The sequence below is a fragment of the Sturnira hondurensis genome, unplaced genomic scaffold (assembly GCF_014824575.4).
Source record: "Sturnira hondurensis isolate 20B ecotype Veracruz unplaced genomic scaffold, ASM1482457v3 Scaffold0016663, whole genome shotgun sequence".
In the NCBI taxonomy this organism is placed as follows: domain Eukaryota; kingdom Metazoa; phylum Chordata; class Mammalia; order Chiroptera; family Phyllostomidae; genus Sturnira; species Sturnira hondurensis.
This window is the reverse complement of record NW_028089294.1, coordinates 15,920,464-15,939,321: the sequence shown is the minus strand read 5'-3', so window position 1 is coordinate 15,939,321 and position 18,858 is coordinate 15,920,464. Positions and strand designations below refer to the sequence as shown.

Sequence of the window (18,858 nt, the reverse complement as noted above, 5' to 3'; positions counted from 1 at the left end):
AAATCAGAAATGTCATTTTGGCTTTGCTTACATCTCAATATGTGCAGTTTATGAAATATTAGCTTATATTCAAGCCACTTTTTATAGATTTCCACTGTTAATTAAAATATATTTTATAAGCATAAAGTTTATATTTCAGATGCCTAAAGACAGGCCTTGTATTAAACATAATTTGAGAATAAGAGTCCTAGTCTCATTGATTAGAAGACAGACAAAGCAAGAGAAGTCTGCTGACTGCACACAGTTGAACATTACTTGGGACTGTGGCTTCAATCTAATTAATAAGTTCCTCTGTATTCAGTGCAAGGGTGAGTCGGTTCATACACAGAAGGGATTTAAAACATAGCACCTGCAGGAAGAAGACACTTTGAGGTTCACGGAGGTGGTTCCACAGTTTTTCTTTCATTAGAGCCAATTTCCTTCCTAAATTAAGAGGAGACTCACATTTCTAATGCCCTTTTCAAAAATGGGCACTTCACAAGATATTTTGGAAGTAATTTAGAAGTTACTATGCTGCTCCTAATGTTACCATAATTGTCCTGTGCTTGGTGTACCTTAACAGTGTCTGAACTGGTTTCATTTTCCCTTTTGCCCCTTCCAGTCCATTTTGTACACTGTGATCAGCGTGATCCTTTAAAAATATGAATAAGGACATGCATGGGCTTAGATAAACCTCAGTCTACCGTGGTCCTGCTGGGCGGTGTCCGCCTTGGTCTCCAGTCTCATCTCAAACGACTCTTCCTTCTGTGCTAAGCTGTAGCTACATTCATTGGTCTTCCTCCAGTATTTCTAGCTTCATGGTCTTTGCACATTTTGTTCTCTCTGCCTGGAAGGTATGTTGAAACTCCCCAGCCCTCCCCCCACAGCCCCAGAGGGGCAGGCAAAAGTAGGTTTACACTTGTATGTGAAACAGTTTATTATTATATTATTATTTAATAGTTGCTATGTTATTTTCTTTTTTCATAAAGATTTTTATTTATTTTTTAGAGATGGGAAGGGAGGGAGAAAGGGAGAGAAACATCAATGTGTGGTTGCCTGTCATGTACCCCACACCAGGGACCTGGCCCGCAACCCAGGCCTATGCCCTAGACCGGGAATTGAACCAGCGGCCCTTTGGTTCACAGGCTGGCACTGAATCCACTGAGCCACACCAGCCAGGGCTTATGTGTTATTTTCCATGTAAACAATTGTAAACCTACTTTTGTATACTTGGATGCAAATATTTTTTGTATATTTTAATTTTCTTTCTCTTTTTAGTTATACATTATATATAAATGCACAGATCTTGAATGTATAATTTAATGACCTTTTACACATGTGTTTATCTGTGTAACCACCAGCCAGGTCATGATACAGAATTACTGCTAGCATTTCAGAAGGCCCCTGCTCAGCCCCTGTCACAAACTACTTTTATGATTTCTTTTGCTGTAAATTAATTTTGTCTGTTTTTGAACTTCATATAAAGGGAATCTATACCAGAATGTCCTGATGAGTGTCTCGTTCCTTTAACCCAGTGTTTTGTCTCATACATTCCTTACCTGACTGTCCTCTTCTCAGAGTCAGCTTCGGTCTCCTCTCCTTGAAGAAGCTTCCCTGACCACTCTGGTTAGGCACACTTCCTGGTCCGTTATCTTCATGCACAGGACCCTCTTTGTTTCCTTCATAGTTTTATCACAACTTATGATTATTAGTTGTTTCTTTTTTTTTTTTTTAATTTTATTTATTTATTTATTTATCTTTAGAGGGGAAGGAGAGAGGGAGAGAGACATCAATGTATGGTTGCCTTTTGTGCACCCCCTGCTGGGAGTTGGCCTGCAGGGAACTGGCCTGCAACCCAAGCATGTGCCCTGACTGGGAATCGAACCGCGATCCTCTGGTTCGCAGGCCTGTGCTCAATCCACTGAGCTACACCAGCCAGGGCTTATTAGTTGTTTCTTGCTTACCATCTATTTCACACTAGTCTGTAGACTCGGTGGACTCAGGACACAGTTTGGTCTTGTCCACCCTTCTCTTCCCAGTGGCCCAGTGCAATGCCCGGCAGAATCACAGGCAGTCATAAGTATTTCTTTTTAAAAAAAATATATTTTATTGATTATACCATTATAGTTGTTCTATTCCCCCCTTCATTCCCCTCCCCCCTGCACACCCCCTCCCCCCCCGTTCCCCCCCTTTAGTTTATGACCACGTGTCTCAAGTTCTTTAGATTCTATTTTCCCCTACTATTCTTGCCCTCCCCCCTATCTTTTCTACCTACCGTCTATGCAATTTTCTGTACCTTCTCCCCCCTTCTCCTCCTCCCTCTCCCCTGTTACTAACCCTCCATGTGTTCTTCATTTCTATGGTTCCACTCCTGATCTAGCTGTCCTCTAGGTTTGCTTTTGTTTTAGGTGTGGTTGTTGATAACTGAGTTTGCTGTCCTTTCACTGTTCATATTTTTTATCTTCTTTTTCTTAGATAAGTCCCTTTAACATTTCATATAATAAGGGCTTGGTGATGATGAACTCCTTGAATTTGACCTTATCTGAGAAGCACTTTATCTTTCCTTCTATTCTAAATGAAAACTTTGCTGGATAAAGCAATCTTGGATGTAGGTCTTTAGATTTGATGACTTGGAATACTTCTTTCCAGCCCCTTCTTGCCTGTAAGGTCTCTTTTGAGAAATCTGCTGACAGTCTGATGGGAACTCCTTTGTAGATGACTGTCCCCTTATCCCTTGCTGCTTCTAGGATTCTCTCCTTCATTTTAATATTGGGCAATGTAATTATGATGTGCCTTGGTGTGTTCCTTCTTGGGTCCAACTTCTTTGGGACTCTCTGAGCTTCCTGGATTTCCTGGAAGTCTATTTCCTTTGCCAGACTGGGGAAGTTCTCCTTGATTATTTGTTCAAATAAGTTTTCCACTCGTGGCTGTTTCTTTCCCCCTTCTGGTACCCCTATAATCTGGATGTTGGAATGTTTAAAGATGTCCTGGAGGTTCCTAAGCCTCTCCTCATTTTTTTGAATTCTTGTTTCTTTATTCTTTTCTGGTTGGATGTTTCTTTCTTCCTTCTGGTCCACTCCATTGATTTGAGTCCCAGTTTCCTTTCCATCACTTTGCTTTCCTGTGCATTTCCCTTCATTTCAGTTAGTTTAGCCTTCATATGTTCCTCTAATTTGTGACTATAATCAGTTCTGTGAGCATCCTGATCACCAGTGTTTTGAACTGTGCATCTGAGAGGCTGGCAATTTCTCGGTCGCTTAGAGTTATCGGCTCTGGGGCTTTGAGTTCTTTTTGAGCCATATTTCGGACTGTTAGTGCCTGTTACGTATGAGGAGTGGAGCCCTAGGTGTTCACTCAGGGCAGGTCCACTCAGTTGCTGGGTTGTGACGCTGTGTGTGGGGGCGGGGTCAAAGGAAATCAATGGCAGTCTCCTCTGCGGCGCCGGGGCCATGAAGTCTGTCTCACTGCTCACTCCTTTGCTGGTTTATCTGCACGCCTGAATGAGCAACCTTGGTCAGCCTGCCCCACACCCTTACTGGGTTCACCTCTGGGGCCTGCGGGGGTCCGTCTCACTGCTCCCACCTCTCCTGGTTTATCTGCGTGAATGTGTGACCGAGCTCAGCCTGCCCCGCACCTACTGGGTCGGTGATTCTACCCCAGCTGCCTGCGTGCCTGGGTCGCCTGGGTCGGGGGATCCTTCCTGCCCGACCCTGCTCCGCTGCTGGCTCCGCCCCTCTTACCGGTCCCAGTTGAACCGGTCGTTGCCATCGGACTTCTGTATAATTCAGTTTTCTGTTCTTTGGCTGCGTCTTTTGTTCTTTGGCTGCGTCTTTCTTCTCCAAACCTTTGTTGTATTCAAACTTGGTTGTGGGAGAAGGCACAGTGTTTCTACCTATGCCTCCATCTTGGCGAAAGTCCCATAAGTATTTCTTGGTGGACTGACTGCATGGATGGACTCTGCTTCATTTCCTTGTATTGAAGTAAAAAAAAGTTTTGAAACTTACTAATGTTGGACAAAATGCTATTGAAGGTAATTCTGGAGTTTGCTAAGGCTTTATGAATATCTTCTCCCGTGAGCAGATAGATGGAGATGACAGTACAGAATTGTGTACCCAAATGAAAATGATCAAATGTAGGAGTAGCAGTCTTGAGGCAGATGTTTAGAAGTTCTCCCTTGGTCAGCGTTTTTACAGAGACTTAAGTGAAGGCATCATCACCATGACAGATTTCCATGCTGAGAGTTTTGGGAGGTGTGGCGATTGCCATGGGTAACTGAGTATGGCTCTGGAGAGATTTGGAGGGGGTGGATGGAGAGACGAGTTGAGTCTGTCAAGATGAAGTTTGAAGTGGTAAGTGTAGAGTCTTGCACTTAGGTTCCAATAGTCAACCTCAAATTGGCACAGAGAAAGGTGGCTTAGTAGTTCGCGTAAGGAAGGCCTGAGGCATTCAGGCCTTTGTGTGTAAGTCTGCAGGCTGATCGTGTGGCTTAGGGCATTAATGTGTTCAGCGTCAGTTAGCGAAATAAGTTACCGAGAAAGAAGGGCTTATAGTCGTGTTCTTGATCTGCTCAGTGCACCACTGGCAATGCTCCTTTTGCCCTGGATCACACCTTTGTGTGTGCTGGTTTAACAACAAATTGGATTGCCTGGCGCACAGGCCACCTGTTTTGTGAATACAGTTTTATTTGAACACAGCCATGCTCATTTGTTTACATATTTTCTGTGAGTGTTTTCCTGCTTCATTGGCAGTGTTGGGTGTTTGTTACAGAGACCTAAAATATTTATGATCCAGCCCTTGACAGAGAATGCTTTTCAACCTCTGGTCTACGGAGCTAGACCTACATGATGAAGGAGGTGGAGACCACGGCAAAGGAGAGCAGCAAAAGGACCATAGGATGTTCTCAGGTGAAGACATGTGTGAGGTGTGACAGGGAAAACTGTCTTCACATATTGGAAGGAATGTTGTTTGGATGAAAAATTTCCCTTGTCTGCTTAACTTCATGAGGTTCTGAGATTTTGCACTGGAATGATTCTCTCAGACTCAGGCTGTGGTCCTCAAGCATCTCTCCAAGGCTGTAGCTTGGTCTGACCCAGCAGATGGTAGGGTCGAGCGCGGCACAGCGGACCTTCTCAGCGGAACATCCTCCCGGTTAGGTGTTCTGGTGTATGTCAAAGCATTGTTCCAGTGGAGACTGAAAATATTTTAGCCAGCCTTACCAAATAACCCAAATCTAGCTTAGCACCTTTAAAGCTTACATTTTACTTGTTTTTTTCACACGTGGGAGATTTGACTCATTCTTCTCTCCTACTATTGATTCCCAAGATGGTTTCAAGTTTCTTTGTTCATACAAAGTGACAGGTGACCTTAAAAAGCACTCAGGTGTGTAAGGCTAAAACACAGTGTTCTTTAGGTTTCTTGCTTGCTGTCTTTTGTAATCTAATCTTAATCTTTCTTGCTGTACTTGAGTTCATCAGCTTATTACTAAATGTAAAAGAGTCATTTTGACAAACTGACCTTGTATTTAGTTCTTAACATTCTTTTCATAATTCTACTGGTCTCCCAAAATACAGATTTAGAGTTAAAATTTCAGAATTTAAAAAGAGCTTTTCAAATCAAAATACCATCAGTTAAGGACCTTCTTTTAGATCTAATTCAAATTATGGAAAGCTGTTGAATGAGACTCATTCAGCAAACATTTGAATTAAGAGCATTGTAGTTTGTGTATCGTATTAGCTATTTTGTGATTAGCTATTGTTCTGATTTGGGCTCATTACAACTCTTGTGCTTTGCAGTAGGTGGTGGACGTGAAATGTGTGGTTTTCCAGTTTATCTGACCTGCTGGCTCCATCGCGTGGGTCTGGGTGCAGACTTCTGTGAAGTGGAGGAGGCCAGGGCCTTCCCACTCTGTCATCGGCAGTCCTTAAGGGTTCATATTGGTTCTGTTCAAACATTGTGTCAGTTGAGAACTCCTTCATTCTGCAGGAGTTCAGATGTAGTGGTGTTTATTGTGTGGAAAGCTTTGTAGATAGTAGAGAACCATGAAGTAAAAGTTGATTTTGATAGGAACAGTATAATACTCATTTAAGTAGGCTCTTGCTGAGAGTCTGGATGCAACGCCATAGCTTCTAGTGCTGGCCAGCAGAGGCAAACTGTGTTCTCCATACCAATTTTCTTTCTTTTTTTTTTTTAAGGTTTTATTTGCTTATTATTTAGAGACCAAGGAAGGGAGGGAGGAAAGAAACATCAATGTGTGGTTGCCTCTCACATGCCCTCTACTGGGTACCTGGCCCGCAACCCAGGCATGTGCCCTGACTGGGAATGGAACTGGTGACTTTTTGGTTCTCAGGCCAGCACTCAATCCACTGAGACACACCAGCCCGGGCTGTTCCATCATACTTTTAAGTCTTGAGGCACCCATGAGAAAATATTCCTTGCATATTCATAAAACATTCAGGAAGTAATTTTGATCTTTATGGTTAAAAAAATTAATGGGAGGAAAAGGCAGAAAAGTGTACTTGAACAACAATTAAAATAAAATAAAAAAATAAAAGAGAAAAAAGTAGATACTCAAATGCTTACTATTTTCTTTATATGCATACCAAGCATAAGTACAAAACACAATCAGACTTTTTTCAAACATTTGGCTAGTATGATGTTGCTTAAATGTTGGCTGGATGAGTTAGGTAATATTCTCACCTCTTAAGGATGGGAATTGTCCCTTCCCACACCTAGTGGAGTACTGTAGTGTGTGTGTGTGTCTGATGAATAAGTCATATATCACTCTTGAAGTTTTGTGTATTTATATACAGACATTGTTAAAATTTCCTTTGAATTTTTTACTAAGTAGCTCAATAATTGGGGAATAAACTTGGCTACAAGAGAATTCTGGAAAATAACCAGAAACCTGTTATTATCTTCTTTTGCTTATTTATGTAGTCTGTCATTATTCTTTTGCTGCTCAAACACATTTAACAATAATAGTAATAATAATAATAATAATAATATCTAATACTTATATAACACTTACTGGGGGCCAGGCACTATTCTAGGTGCCTCATGTGTATTATTATATTTGCTTGCCTAATTCTTATGGCAACCCTTTGAGGTAAAGGCTATCATCATCTTACAGATGAAAAAATTAAGTGGAGAGGTTAAATAACTTATTCAAGGTCACACAGCTAGTAAGTGCAGTAGTAACGGTATTAAGCGGTAAAACAACTAGATTCCTGTAAGTCGAGCGGGGCGGAGAAGGTTGAGAAGTTGTGTGGTTATGTTTGAGTGTACATAGTGTACACTTTACTGATGCCACAGATGTTTCTATGGCATGATAGAAACATGATAATGTGAAGGTTAATTGAGTAAAAAAATATCTGGGTATGCTTGACAGTTTTTGCCTCATTTATATTGCTCCTCCAGTTTCGTTATTCAGATGATGACAACCTGTAAATAGGCATATTCCCCAAGTTACTTTGTACTATTATTTTCAGCTAAGGAATTGTTCTGTTTGCTAGTATATAAGGATTAACCCTGAATATTTTCTTTCATTTCTTAACAGTACAGTGCTGTGGATTCCAATCCACTCTCTCTGTATGTCATGCATCCATTTTGGAACACTGTAGTAAAGGTAAGGTGATTAATAGGCATGCGCTTATGTTTTAGAAAGTTTTAAATATTTTAAACTGTTTTGTGGAGTGTTAGAGCAGTAATGTTCAGCCTAATGAGGTATCTAGAGAGACTACTTCTCCCATCTCATTTCCCTTAGTCCCATGCAAAGGGGGACCTCCCCCAAAACCCGGAATGATCATCTGGAGGGCAGGCCCCTTGTAGTAGACCCCCCACTAGCTGAGTGTTCTAGGAACCCTAGCTTTCACATAGGAGCCCGTCTGTGTCGGTGTACCAGCTGACGTTGTTGTGAGGGGCTTTGATTTGAAGACTCTCAACGCATTTGCCCATTTCATGATGGGTGATTTACAAGTGCACTTGCCCACACTGCGCTGAGTGTTTAGCAGTTTTTGACCAAAAATGGCATGAACCCTGTGCCCCACCCTCCCTATGCACCCAATCTCGCCCCAGTGACTTTTTTTTTGTTTCCCTAAATGAAAAAAGTCCTCAAAGGGAAACGCTTTGTCACTGTGAAACAAAAACTGCAGAAGCACTAAAAAGGCTTCAAAATCAATGAGTTCAAAAACCGTTTTGAGCCGTGGAAAAAGTCTCGGTAGGTGTATTGCACCAGATGGAGAGGACTTTGAAGGCGACTGAAGTGCAAACATGTAGGTGTAAATACACAGTTTTTTGTAAATTAACTCTGTGTTTTTTGGCCCCACCTATGTTTTGATTTATGTCATTGTTTGAGATCTTAGTTTATACTCTGGAATTTATAATTTTGTAAAATTTTTGTAAAATAAATATAATATTATGATTGTAAAAGTTTGTTGATTATAGAATTATCTAAAACAGAATAGAAAGAAGTGTTTTTTCCTATCAGCTGGAGATTATGGTTTACATTTTAATATAAATAACTCCTGTATATGACATTTTAAGTTATAGCTTTTATTATAACGTGAATTTGCATGTTGTTGTATGTGTGGACAGAGATATTTCTCTACTTTAACTATGTTGTAATTGTTTTGAAAAAAACCAGGTATTTCCTACTTGGCTGGCTCCAAATCTGATAACCTTTTCTGGCTTTCTGCTGGTTGTATTCAATTTCCTGCTTATGGCATACTTTGACCCTGACTTTTATGCTTCAGGTAAGATTATTACTTTTTTTTCTTTTTAAAAAAATTTTTAAAATGTTTACAATTTTTAAAAAGATTTTATTTCTTTATCTTTAGAAGGGAAGGGAAGGGGAGAGGGAGAGAAACATCAATGTATGGTTGCCTCTTGTGTGTCCCCTGCCGGGAACTGGCCTGCAACCCGGGCATGTGCCCTGACTGGGAATCGAACCATGATCGTGTGGTTCACAGGCCTGCGCTCAATCCACTGAGCTACACCAGCCAGGGCATAAATGTTTAACATTTTATACTGTTGTTCATTTAAAGTTTTCTGCCTTTTCCCCTCACCCCTCCCCAGATTATTACATTTAATGTAAAATTTAAATCATCTAAATAGAGAAAAATGATATGGTTATTTTCTGATTTTATTGAGATGCTTATTTCTAAAAAGTTTTGGGTATAATGACAGTATAAAAACTAAGACATGTTTTCACAACCTGTATGTACGTTTCCGTTAAATTCTAGAAAGTAACTGGGTATTTAATTTAGATATGGTATCCAAAAGCATAAGGTTTTGGTAGATAAAGAATAACTGGATTTATAAGATGGAGGATCAGGACTGTAAAACTGCCCGAAAATGGGTACATATAGAGCCCACCCTACCTGCCAAATCCTGAAATACTCCTTTTTTCTAGTTATGGGTGCAAAATCCCATTTTCTAAAGGGAATGTAATGTCTCTTTCCCTCTGCTCAGCATTCTTTCTTCTAGTAATTCCCAGTTTCCTAAATTCTTAGACATTGAAGTATTCATTGACAGAAGTCTGGATCCTCAGAGAGGGCTGGAAGGAGGAAGTGAGGAGGAAAACTGGAAAAAATCACTTTGGGGAAGGCTACTTTCAGCCTATCCCCGCCTGGGACTCCAGTGTCTTCTTTCACATTGATTTCTGTCTTTAGTACCTGCCATACCCCACCTCTGCCCTAGACGACAGGAGGAAGTATGGAGTGTGTTTAGAATGGGGGTGGCTATATAGTGGGAGGCAGGGTTTATTTTTACCTTTTCATCCAGTTGATGGAGGACTAGAAAGATGAAGGTAGGTGAGTATTTTTAACATTCTAGTTAGAGAATGTATTTTCTAATAAGAATACTTATAAGTGATGTAGTCAGGAGTTTTAGTATTATAATTCATCTGTGTTCTAGGTTCAGACTTTTGTGGACTAACTTGAAAAAATTAACAATCACTGAAAACATTATTTTTGTAGGAAAAATTGGAGTTTTAAACACTTAGGAGTTTTGTTATTATAGAATTCTAACTATACACACCTAATTTTATCAACTAAAACTTTTTAGTCACAGCTTCTGTACATTGATGATCATAAAATACCATGTAAATAATAAGGAAGAATAAATTTCATCAAGCATGGTTTTGATCATGCGTTTTTAAAATTTTGTATTTTAATCCTCAGGACAGCCTCAAAAGTTTACTTTCTAACTAGAAATATTATTTTCTCTAATTAAGAATATTCACTTAGTTAATAAGAGACTAAAAATATGTAAATATTATATATATTTTCTCAAATCATAGAACTTGAAGGACCAACTCAACCATCAAGCCTCAGTGTATTTGGGAAATGGAAGACAGGAGACGTTAAGTGACATTCAGGTCACAGTGCTCATTGATTTCAGAGCCAGGACTGGAACCCAGACTAGGACTTCTGATCCTTTTTTTTTTCAATTGCTTTTTTAAAGAGAGAGAAAGGGCTGTTGAGGGGTGGGGCGGGGGAGAGAGAGAAACATTGGTGTTTGTTGTTCCTTATTTATGCATTTATTGGTTGATTCTTGTATGTGCACTGACCAGGGATGGAACCTGCAACCTTGGCATGTGGGACGGTGCTCCAGCCAAATGACCTACCCATCCAGAGATAGGCCTCCTGGTTCTTAGTTGAAGAAGTTGAAGATTCTCAGTTTTCCCTGATTCTCTCTTGGGAAAAAGTGAGGTCCAGACATTTCATTATGATTCTGATGCCAGAATCACACAGTTGAGGTAATTTGTCTGTACCCAGATCTGAAGGTCTTTTATTTAGCTAATTAATGTAGTAAGAGAGTGTAGGTTGAAGCCTTAGTACATGTTTGTAGTGTAATTATAAATAGTGAGAATCAGATTAAACACAAGCATTTTTCTTAAACTCCAAAAGCATTATTTTTCATTCTACATAAGTAATTTTTAAGAAAAGATGAGTTAATCAGTCCAGAATTATGATTAAAGCTCAAAGTAAATGTCTATTGTTTGTGAGGGGTTGGACAGTTACCTTGTTATTTTTTTTCAGAGTTTACTGATATATTTTAATATTTATCTGGTTCTGCATTTAAAATATATTGCAAAGTGCCCTGCCTGGTGTGGCTCAGTTGGTTGGAGCATCGTCTCGTAACTGAAAGGTTGTGGGTTTGATTTCTGGTTGGGACACATTCCTAGGTTGTGTGGGTTCAATCCCCTGTCTGGGTATGTACGGGAGGCAGCTAATAGGTGCTTCTCTCTCTCATCCATGTTTCTCTCTCTCCCTTGTTCTAAAAAGCAATGAAAAAGTGTCCTTGGGTGAGGATAAGAAAATAATAATAATCAAATGTGTTGTAAAGTACTGTAACTTCTGTTTAGTAAATAGAAACTTTTTCCCACTGGCAGTGTGTACCCTGGTAAGACTGCCTGTGCTTAGACTGCATTAAACTCGGAGTTGCTTTCCTTTGCAGCACCAGGTCACAAGCATGTACCCGATTGGGTGTGGATTGTGGTGGGCATCCTCAACTTCGTAGCCTACACTTTAGGTAAGAAACGGGCAAATACTCTAGTCAATGGCTGGTGAATCTGTCAGCAAGGATAGCCATCCACTGAATTAAGCATTTTCTCCTATGCTTCATTCATTTTAACTGGGGATTATTAAATTCTGTTCAATTTGATAAATACGTCTTTGAACTTCTCTACGAAAAACATTGTCACTCATTGGTAGGGACTGAGAGGGTAAGATTGGAGTTGGCAAACTAGCACTCGTGGGCCAAACTGGCACATTGTCTGTTTTTGTAAGTAAACTTTGGTTGGAACACAGCTGCACTCCTTCCTTTACATGTTGCCTGTGGCTGCTTTCGTGAAACGAAGATGGGCCTGAGTAGTTGCCAACAGAGATCATATGGCCCAGAATGTCTAAGCTATTTACTTTCTGCCTCTTTTGTAAATATTTTACAAAAAATACTTGCCAGCTTATGGAATAAGACATTATGTTTGCCTTAAGTTTGGGAAGCAGTGCTGACATAGCAAATCATTGCAGAACACCGAGGTACTGTACTGAGCATGTGGGAGACAAGTAAGGAAGGGATCAGTTCTTATGTGGCGGAGGGAGCGGTCAGGGAGGTCGCTGGGCTAGGCCGTGCTGTCTGTTCTGCCAGGAGTGTTTTCGATTGAATTATCTGGATTACCTGTCTTGCATTCTCTTTGCATCCTTTCCTTCATTTTTCTTGTAGTATTTAAAATCGTATGACCTAGTATTTATTTACTTGCCCACCTGTTTGTTGTCTGTCTGCCTTCAAATGTAAGTTTCTTGAGGGTGGTACTTTGGTTTAGTCACTGCTCTGTGCCCCACGTTTAGAACATAGGCACTTGGGATGTAGTTTTTAAATGCATGTGAACTAGCAGGCTCTGAGTTCAAGTTGCTTACATCTCTTCAGATAAAAATGACTTACACTCATAAAAACCAGTATGATCTGGTACATGATTAAATGCTGACATGGTGGATGACCAGAACTGCAATGAAGTCTATAAGAATTAGAGAAAAAGCTTAGTTTACATTTTTAGTTGGAGGCTTTTGTGCATTTGTTATTAAAGATGAGAAGGTTTTAAACCTATTTGGTTGCCAAGGGGTAGGAGAAGTAGGGGAAAGGTTAGGGTAGCCTGTGGGCTCTGCCTTTTAACATTTAGCATTTCATAAGAGCCTTGTGATATACTGTGTCATCTACCTGTTTCAGGTCCACAGTTCTGGGAAAAATCCAGACCTAACATGAACTGTTTGTTGCAGAACCCATCTTGAATTAACATGAGGCAGTTTACAACCTTTTATACTATAGTGTGACTATGCTTACATTTTGCTGCAGAAATTATTCTTGTGTTCAATCATAGGGTGGTGCTCTAGGTCTCACTGCGGTTTTTAATAATATATGGCATATTCCCTGAATGACGTTTCTTTAAAAAAATGACACACCACCACTCCGACCCATATCTAGACCTCAGACTTGTGGAGCTGGAGTGGGTTCGGTGAGAAGATGCACAAGACCTAATTAATGTGTAATTCATGAATTCAGTATTTATCATAACTGCACGGAAGTTGCACTGAAAATAGGAAATTAAGCCAGCAAATAACGAGAATAGACTTAGGAAATATTTTAGCTACTTAAGGGCAGAAAGACCTTACATAAGAGGGATCAGTAGCCTTTGGACAGGAGTTTGGCCTTCATCCTTTATATATTCCTTGACCAATACATTTTTTAAAGATTTTATTTATTTATCTTTAGAGAGAGGGGAAAGGAGGGAGAAAGAAAGGGAGAGAAACATCATCAGTGTGTGGTTGCCTCTCGCATGCCCCCTGCTGGGGGCCTGGCCTGCAACCCAGACATGTGCTCTGACTGGGAATCAAACTGGTGACCCCTTGGTTCTCAGCCTGGTGCTCAATCCACTGAGCCACACCAGCCAGGGCCCTTGACCAATATTTTTAAAAGCCCTCTCTGTCACAAACTGAGCTAGGCATGAGGGTAATACTATGGTAGGGAAGATAATACTGTGGTGAGAAGCAGTAATTGCAAGGAATTTCTAATTTCTTTAAATCTGCCTAGTTCTAATGCAGTTACTTAACAAAACTTTCTTTTGGGGAGAAATTTTTATAATTTAGACTTTCCTTTTCAATTACCTTTTCCTTTTACCATTCTCTCTCTGTCTCTTTTCCTCCCCATCTCTCCTGCTTCATCTTCCTCTGCCCCTCCTACCTACCCCTTCTACTTCCGCCTTCATTTCCTTCCCCAGGTTCCTCTGTTTCTGCCTCTAAATGAAGGTGTTCTGCTATAGTTTATCCTTAACTTTTTCTTTCTCCTAATTCCTTTGGTAATCCTGATTCTTAATACTATTGAGATGACTCCTTTGTTTAGAGCTAGCTATTATTTGTCTTCTTAGTTACCAGTAGGTACGCTTGGGTTGAATTGCTTGACATTACCATTTGGATATCCTGCTAACACTTCAGTTTCAGCCTCCGAAATAGTGCTCAGCATCTTTTCTGTCATTCTTGCTCCTCCTGCTGACTTCCTTATTTCTATCAACACTGCCACTGTGGTGCTACTCAGACTGGAAACTTAGGAGATGGTCTTCTTGTCCTTGGGCCTCACCTCTCATCTTGTGTTTTTACTTACTATCCCACCCGGTCCAGCTTTTCATTCATCCCGAGTTCCAGCTCAGTGTTGGCTTGCTAATTAGTGTTCCTCTTCCAGCTTGTCATTCACACTGACCTCAGGGGAATCTTCCCGAACCACTTCATTGATTTCCGTCTTGTCGCTGCCCTCCTCACGTACTTTTAGTGGCTCTTCGTGCTCCCTGAAAGTTTTATATTGACTCAGACCTTCCTTCTAGCCTCTTTCACACTGCCCTCTGCACATGCTAGTTTCTCCTCAAACTAAACTGCTTGGCTTTGTCTGAACAGGCACGTGCTTTTCCATCTCAGTGTTTTTGCCCTTAGCACTCCCTCCCCTTGAAACGACACACTGCTTTATCTCTCCTCCACTGAAATCCAACTCATGCCTATGTCCCCACTCCGATTTCATCCTGTCTTCAAAGCCACTCTAGATTATTCTAGGCTGAAGAGAACCTGTCCCTTTTCCGTACTCTTCTACGGCTTGGCTTGTGATGCGCTGTCTTTAATTACCACGTTTTTTCTCCTTTATCAGTTGTAAACACCCTGAGGGCACACAATTAGTTTATTCTAACATTCTTGCCATCTTTACAAAATTGAGAAAAGCGCATAGCATGGATTCAACAAATTCTTACATTTACTGAAACTTATTTACTATGTATAAAGCCTTTTCTGGAAGCACTTAAAATTGTGGAGGTGATAGAGCTGCAGTAGCAAACAAGGTGGAACAGGTGTTGCAGCTGAAGCACAGAGTAGTTTGGTGTCTCAGAGCAGGGAGTGGTTGGGTAAAAGGTAGTGAGTAACGACTGCGTGTTCTCTGGGGCTCCATGGTGTGTGGCTTTAGAATGAGTCAGTTGTTAGCCAGTTTGGAGAAATTCAGAGTCCAACTTGAATGCCGCTTCCTTAGATCTAAAACTGACACCATTCACTGTAACATAACATTTTAATTTTTTTAGATTAAATTTAGAGAAATTACCGATTTTGTTTCTGAAATATTGGAGTTGTAGGAATTAAAGGTCAGATTTTTATTGTACTGGCTAATAGCTATACTTTAGTTAACATTCCTGTGATATGCTGATTTGTTTTGGTTTGTTTTCTCCAGTTTATTAAAGAAACCTTCTGCAATCTGGCGCAGATTTGACCTTTTCCTACGGTACTGTGTTTTTATTGCAGATGGTGTGGATGGAAAGCAAGCCCGCAGAACCAATTCCAGCACGCCCTTAGGGGAACTTTTTGACCATGGCCTGGATAGTTGGTCATGTGTTTACTTTGTTGTGACTGTCTATTCCATCTTTGGACGAGGATCATCTGGTGTCAGTGTTTTTGTTCTTTACCTGCTGCTGTGGGTTGTTTTGTTCTCTTTTATCCTGTCCCACTGGGAAAAGTATAACACAGGGGTTCTCTTCCTGCCATGGGGATATGACATTAGCCAGGTGGTAAGTATGTGTTGTAACTTAAATTGTCAACATTGCATGAATTGGGGGGAAGGTTTTTTGTCTTTTTTTTCTCTGTTGCCGTTATGTTTTTTTATTAGAACTGATGTGTGCTTTAAGCAAAATAATCTTATATTGAAATATTATTTTTACTTATTTATGGAAAATTTTAAACATGCACAAAAGTAGAGAGGATAGTATAGTGAACCCTTGTGTACCTGACAGTTCGATTCTGCAGTTACCAGCATGTGGCCAGTCTAGTTTCATGCATACCCTTTCTCCCCTCTCCCTCCCTGCCCAGTTATGTTAAAGGAAATTCCTAAAATTATGAGATAAATATTTTACTCTATATCTGTTAATGATAAGAGCTCTTTTTAAGAGGCGTAAACACAATGCCATTATTATACCCCAAAATGAACAGTTTCTTAATGTGAATAGACTCTCATTTTAACTGTTGATTTTGTAAAAGAAAGATATGCATATAATTGTTAGCTTTTTGTCCTTGTCCCAACTTTTCAGTGAGTGGTGAGATTGGTTTCTCCTCCTTAATAGGCTTGCTGTTAACTCTCCCTGCCGATGGACACCGCTTTTTGTGTTGCCATTTTGCCCATTTGCACCTAAGGCTCCAGGAACCAATTGGAAGTTGAAATGTTTTTGATGGGGAAAGCGATTGGGTGGGCAAATTGGGTTGTCTTGTGTCTGACTCACCCCACTTAGGAGGTGCCTTAAAGTGTTCCAAATGATGGCCAGTTGCTTTCATTGTCTAGAAATTAGTTATTTTTTGGCATTGTTGGTTGAAAAAAATTTTTTAAAGGCAAGAAGACTTGCCACAATATCAAATTTAAGCATACTTCTTGCTTTTACTAAAACTGTTTGACTAGACTTAATGCTGCATAAAGCGTTATCGACTCCCTGGTCTCTCCAGCTGTTAACGCCTTTGTCTGCTTTTGTCTGCATTTTCCTTCCAGACTGTTTCTTTTGTCTACATAGTGACTGCGATTGTGGGAGTTGAGGCCTGGTATGAACCTTTCCTGTTTAATTTCTTATATAGAGACCTATTCACTACAATGATTATTGGTAAGAAGCTCCATGTTGAAGCCTATTTTAACGTCACTTTGTTATCAAAGCCAGTGTTTGATTATAACAAGCAGCAGTACCCTTCTCCCCTGCCGACACCCTGCAGCAAGCAGGACAGCCCTGCAGTCCTGTAGGGTCTCAACCCAATCATGAGGGAAACTAAGGTTTCTTTGTGTTCTGCTGTTGGTCAGCATTAAGCGATTTTCAGTGGGAAGAAAATATCAAAATAGGTCATACAAACCTTGTAAATTATTCAGAGTAACCTCGATTGTGTTGAAGGATCCACCTGTAGATCACGTTGGTACAGATTTCCTACTTACCTCAAAGTCAGAGAGTGTCCGTAGGGAACAGAATGAAGAACGTAATACGCCCACTGAAAAATTGAGCCTCTTAGGTGTCTCCTTGTGCCACTGAACACTAGGGAAAGGTTTTAATCACGGTGACGTTTCCCTTTTAATTGAGCCGAAGGGGATGTCCATAGGATGACTGAGTTGGGGAGAGGGTTTTCCGTGGGAAGAGGCAAAGAGGACAGGACTCTGGATTATCTGGCAGCATCGGAGTGGCACCAAAGAGCTCTGTAGAAGTGAAAAAGCTGTTGCTGTTGCTCCACTCCCTTATCTAAGAAATAAGCCTGTCTGTCCCTGTTGAAATGGGAATTAGGTAAAGCTTAGAAACAGCTGAGAAGATGGTGCCTTAGGCATTGGCTGTGGTGTGGCTCTGGGTCACAGATATTTTAGGAACCCTGCCGCAATCTGCCAAATGTTCACTTTCTGGTACCTATGTAAACTGTGGTTTCTTTACCTTGAAAAGGCTAGCTGTTCTCCATTTCCCACCATGTAGTGAATCTTTTGATTTTAGGCAGCCTGTCCTATAGCAGGTTTCCTGCATTCTACATTTAAATGTTAAATTTTAAAGATAAGGTGGAATTCTGCGATACAGGTGATGTATTTGTGAATGTTAAGTGGGTACTTTATTGGGCACATGAGTTTTCTTTGTCATTTATAAGTTTATCTGAATTCTTCCCTCTGAAATAAAACAAAAGCCCACATATTTCTCTACGAATAAACTAGCTTTTCTAGTACTAGATTTGAGTAGACACAAATAGACAGAAGGACCTTAGGGCCTAAGCTACTTGGTTTCTGCTGATAAAATTTCTGGTGCCGGAGTGGCTGGGCTGGGCTAGCCTGTCCAGGGAGGCAAGGGGTGCTAACAGGTTGGTAGGGGTGGGGTCACCCCTGTTTGCCATTAGGGGCAGTAGCTTCTTTGGGTGCAACAGGCAGGCCACCAAGATGAAGAAAAGATTCCCACTCTTATTTTTCTCCCTTTTTCTATTATGAGAACATTTAAATACCTATATTTCGTTGCAACTTTTATGTAATAAATCTCTATGTGCCATCACCCACCTCTAGCAGCTTTCAATACTAGTGCCAATCTTATTTCAAATGCACTGTTACCTGATAACCCTCAGGTTATTTTATGATGTGCAGTTTTTTCTGCTTACCCACATAATTGCCATTTCTGCCACACTTCATTCCTTTTTGTGTATCTGACTTAAAATACGGAGTTCTTTCTCAGAGGTCTGAAGTACTTTCTGTAGCGTTTCTTACAGAGCAGGTCTGATAGCATTGTGTTCTCTCAGTTTCTGTTTATGTGAAAATGTTTTGATTTGGTCTTAGTTTTTCTTTCACCACTTTGAATATGTTGTTCTAACGTCCTGTGGCATCCCCACTTTCTGAGCTCGTACATCATTGTCACCCTGTATGTGATGCACTGTTTTTCTCATTGCTTTCAAGATTTTCTGTATTTGGCTTTAAAAGTTTGGCTATGATGGACACAGGTGTGGTTTTCTTTGTGTTTGTTCTTCTTGGTGTTTGTTGAGCTTGTTGGATCTGTAAGTTAATGTTTTTGACTAAGTGTGGGAAGTTTTTAGCCACAGTTTATTTCTTCAGATTTTTATTCTGTCTTTCTTTTCTCCTCTGGGACTCCATTTACATGTATATTAGACTGTGTCTCTTGATGATATCCTACAGGTAATTTTATGAGGCTTTATTAATGTTTTTTAGTCTTTTCTCTCTGTCTCTCTCTTATTTTTAGTACGTGATTTCTATTCATCTATCTTTTAGTTCACTCCTGTTTTGCTTTTGCTATCTCCCATTGCCTCTGAAGGGTATCTGGTGAATCTTGCATGGAACTTATCATTTAATTTATCATACTTTTCAGCT

At 40.3% G+C, this 18,858-nt stretch overlaps 1 protein-coding gene across 1 annotated transcript in view; it reads left to right on the top strand.

Annotated features, from left to right (window-relative positions):
- Positions 1-18,858, top strand: part of SELENOI (selenoprotein I) — a 41,585-nt gene that overhangs the window by 11,605 nt on the left and 11,122 nt on the right. The window contains exons 2-6 of the mRNA XM_037066761.1: positions 7,535-7,603; positions 8,621-8,729; positions 11,437-11,511; positions 15,300-15,562; positions 16,528-16,636. Of these exons, the coding sequence (XP_036922656.1) occupies positions 7,535-7,603; positions 8,621-8,729; positions 11,437-11,511; positions 15,300-15,562; positions 16,528-16,636 (625 nt within the window). The remainder of the gene's footprint in view (positions 1-7,534; positions 7,604-8,620; positions 8,730-11,436; positions 11,512-15,299; positions 15,563-16,527; positions 16,637-18,858) is intronic.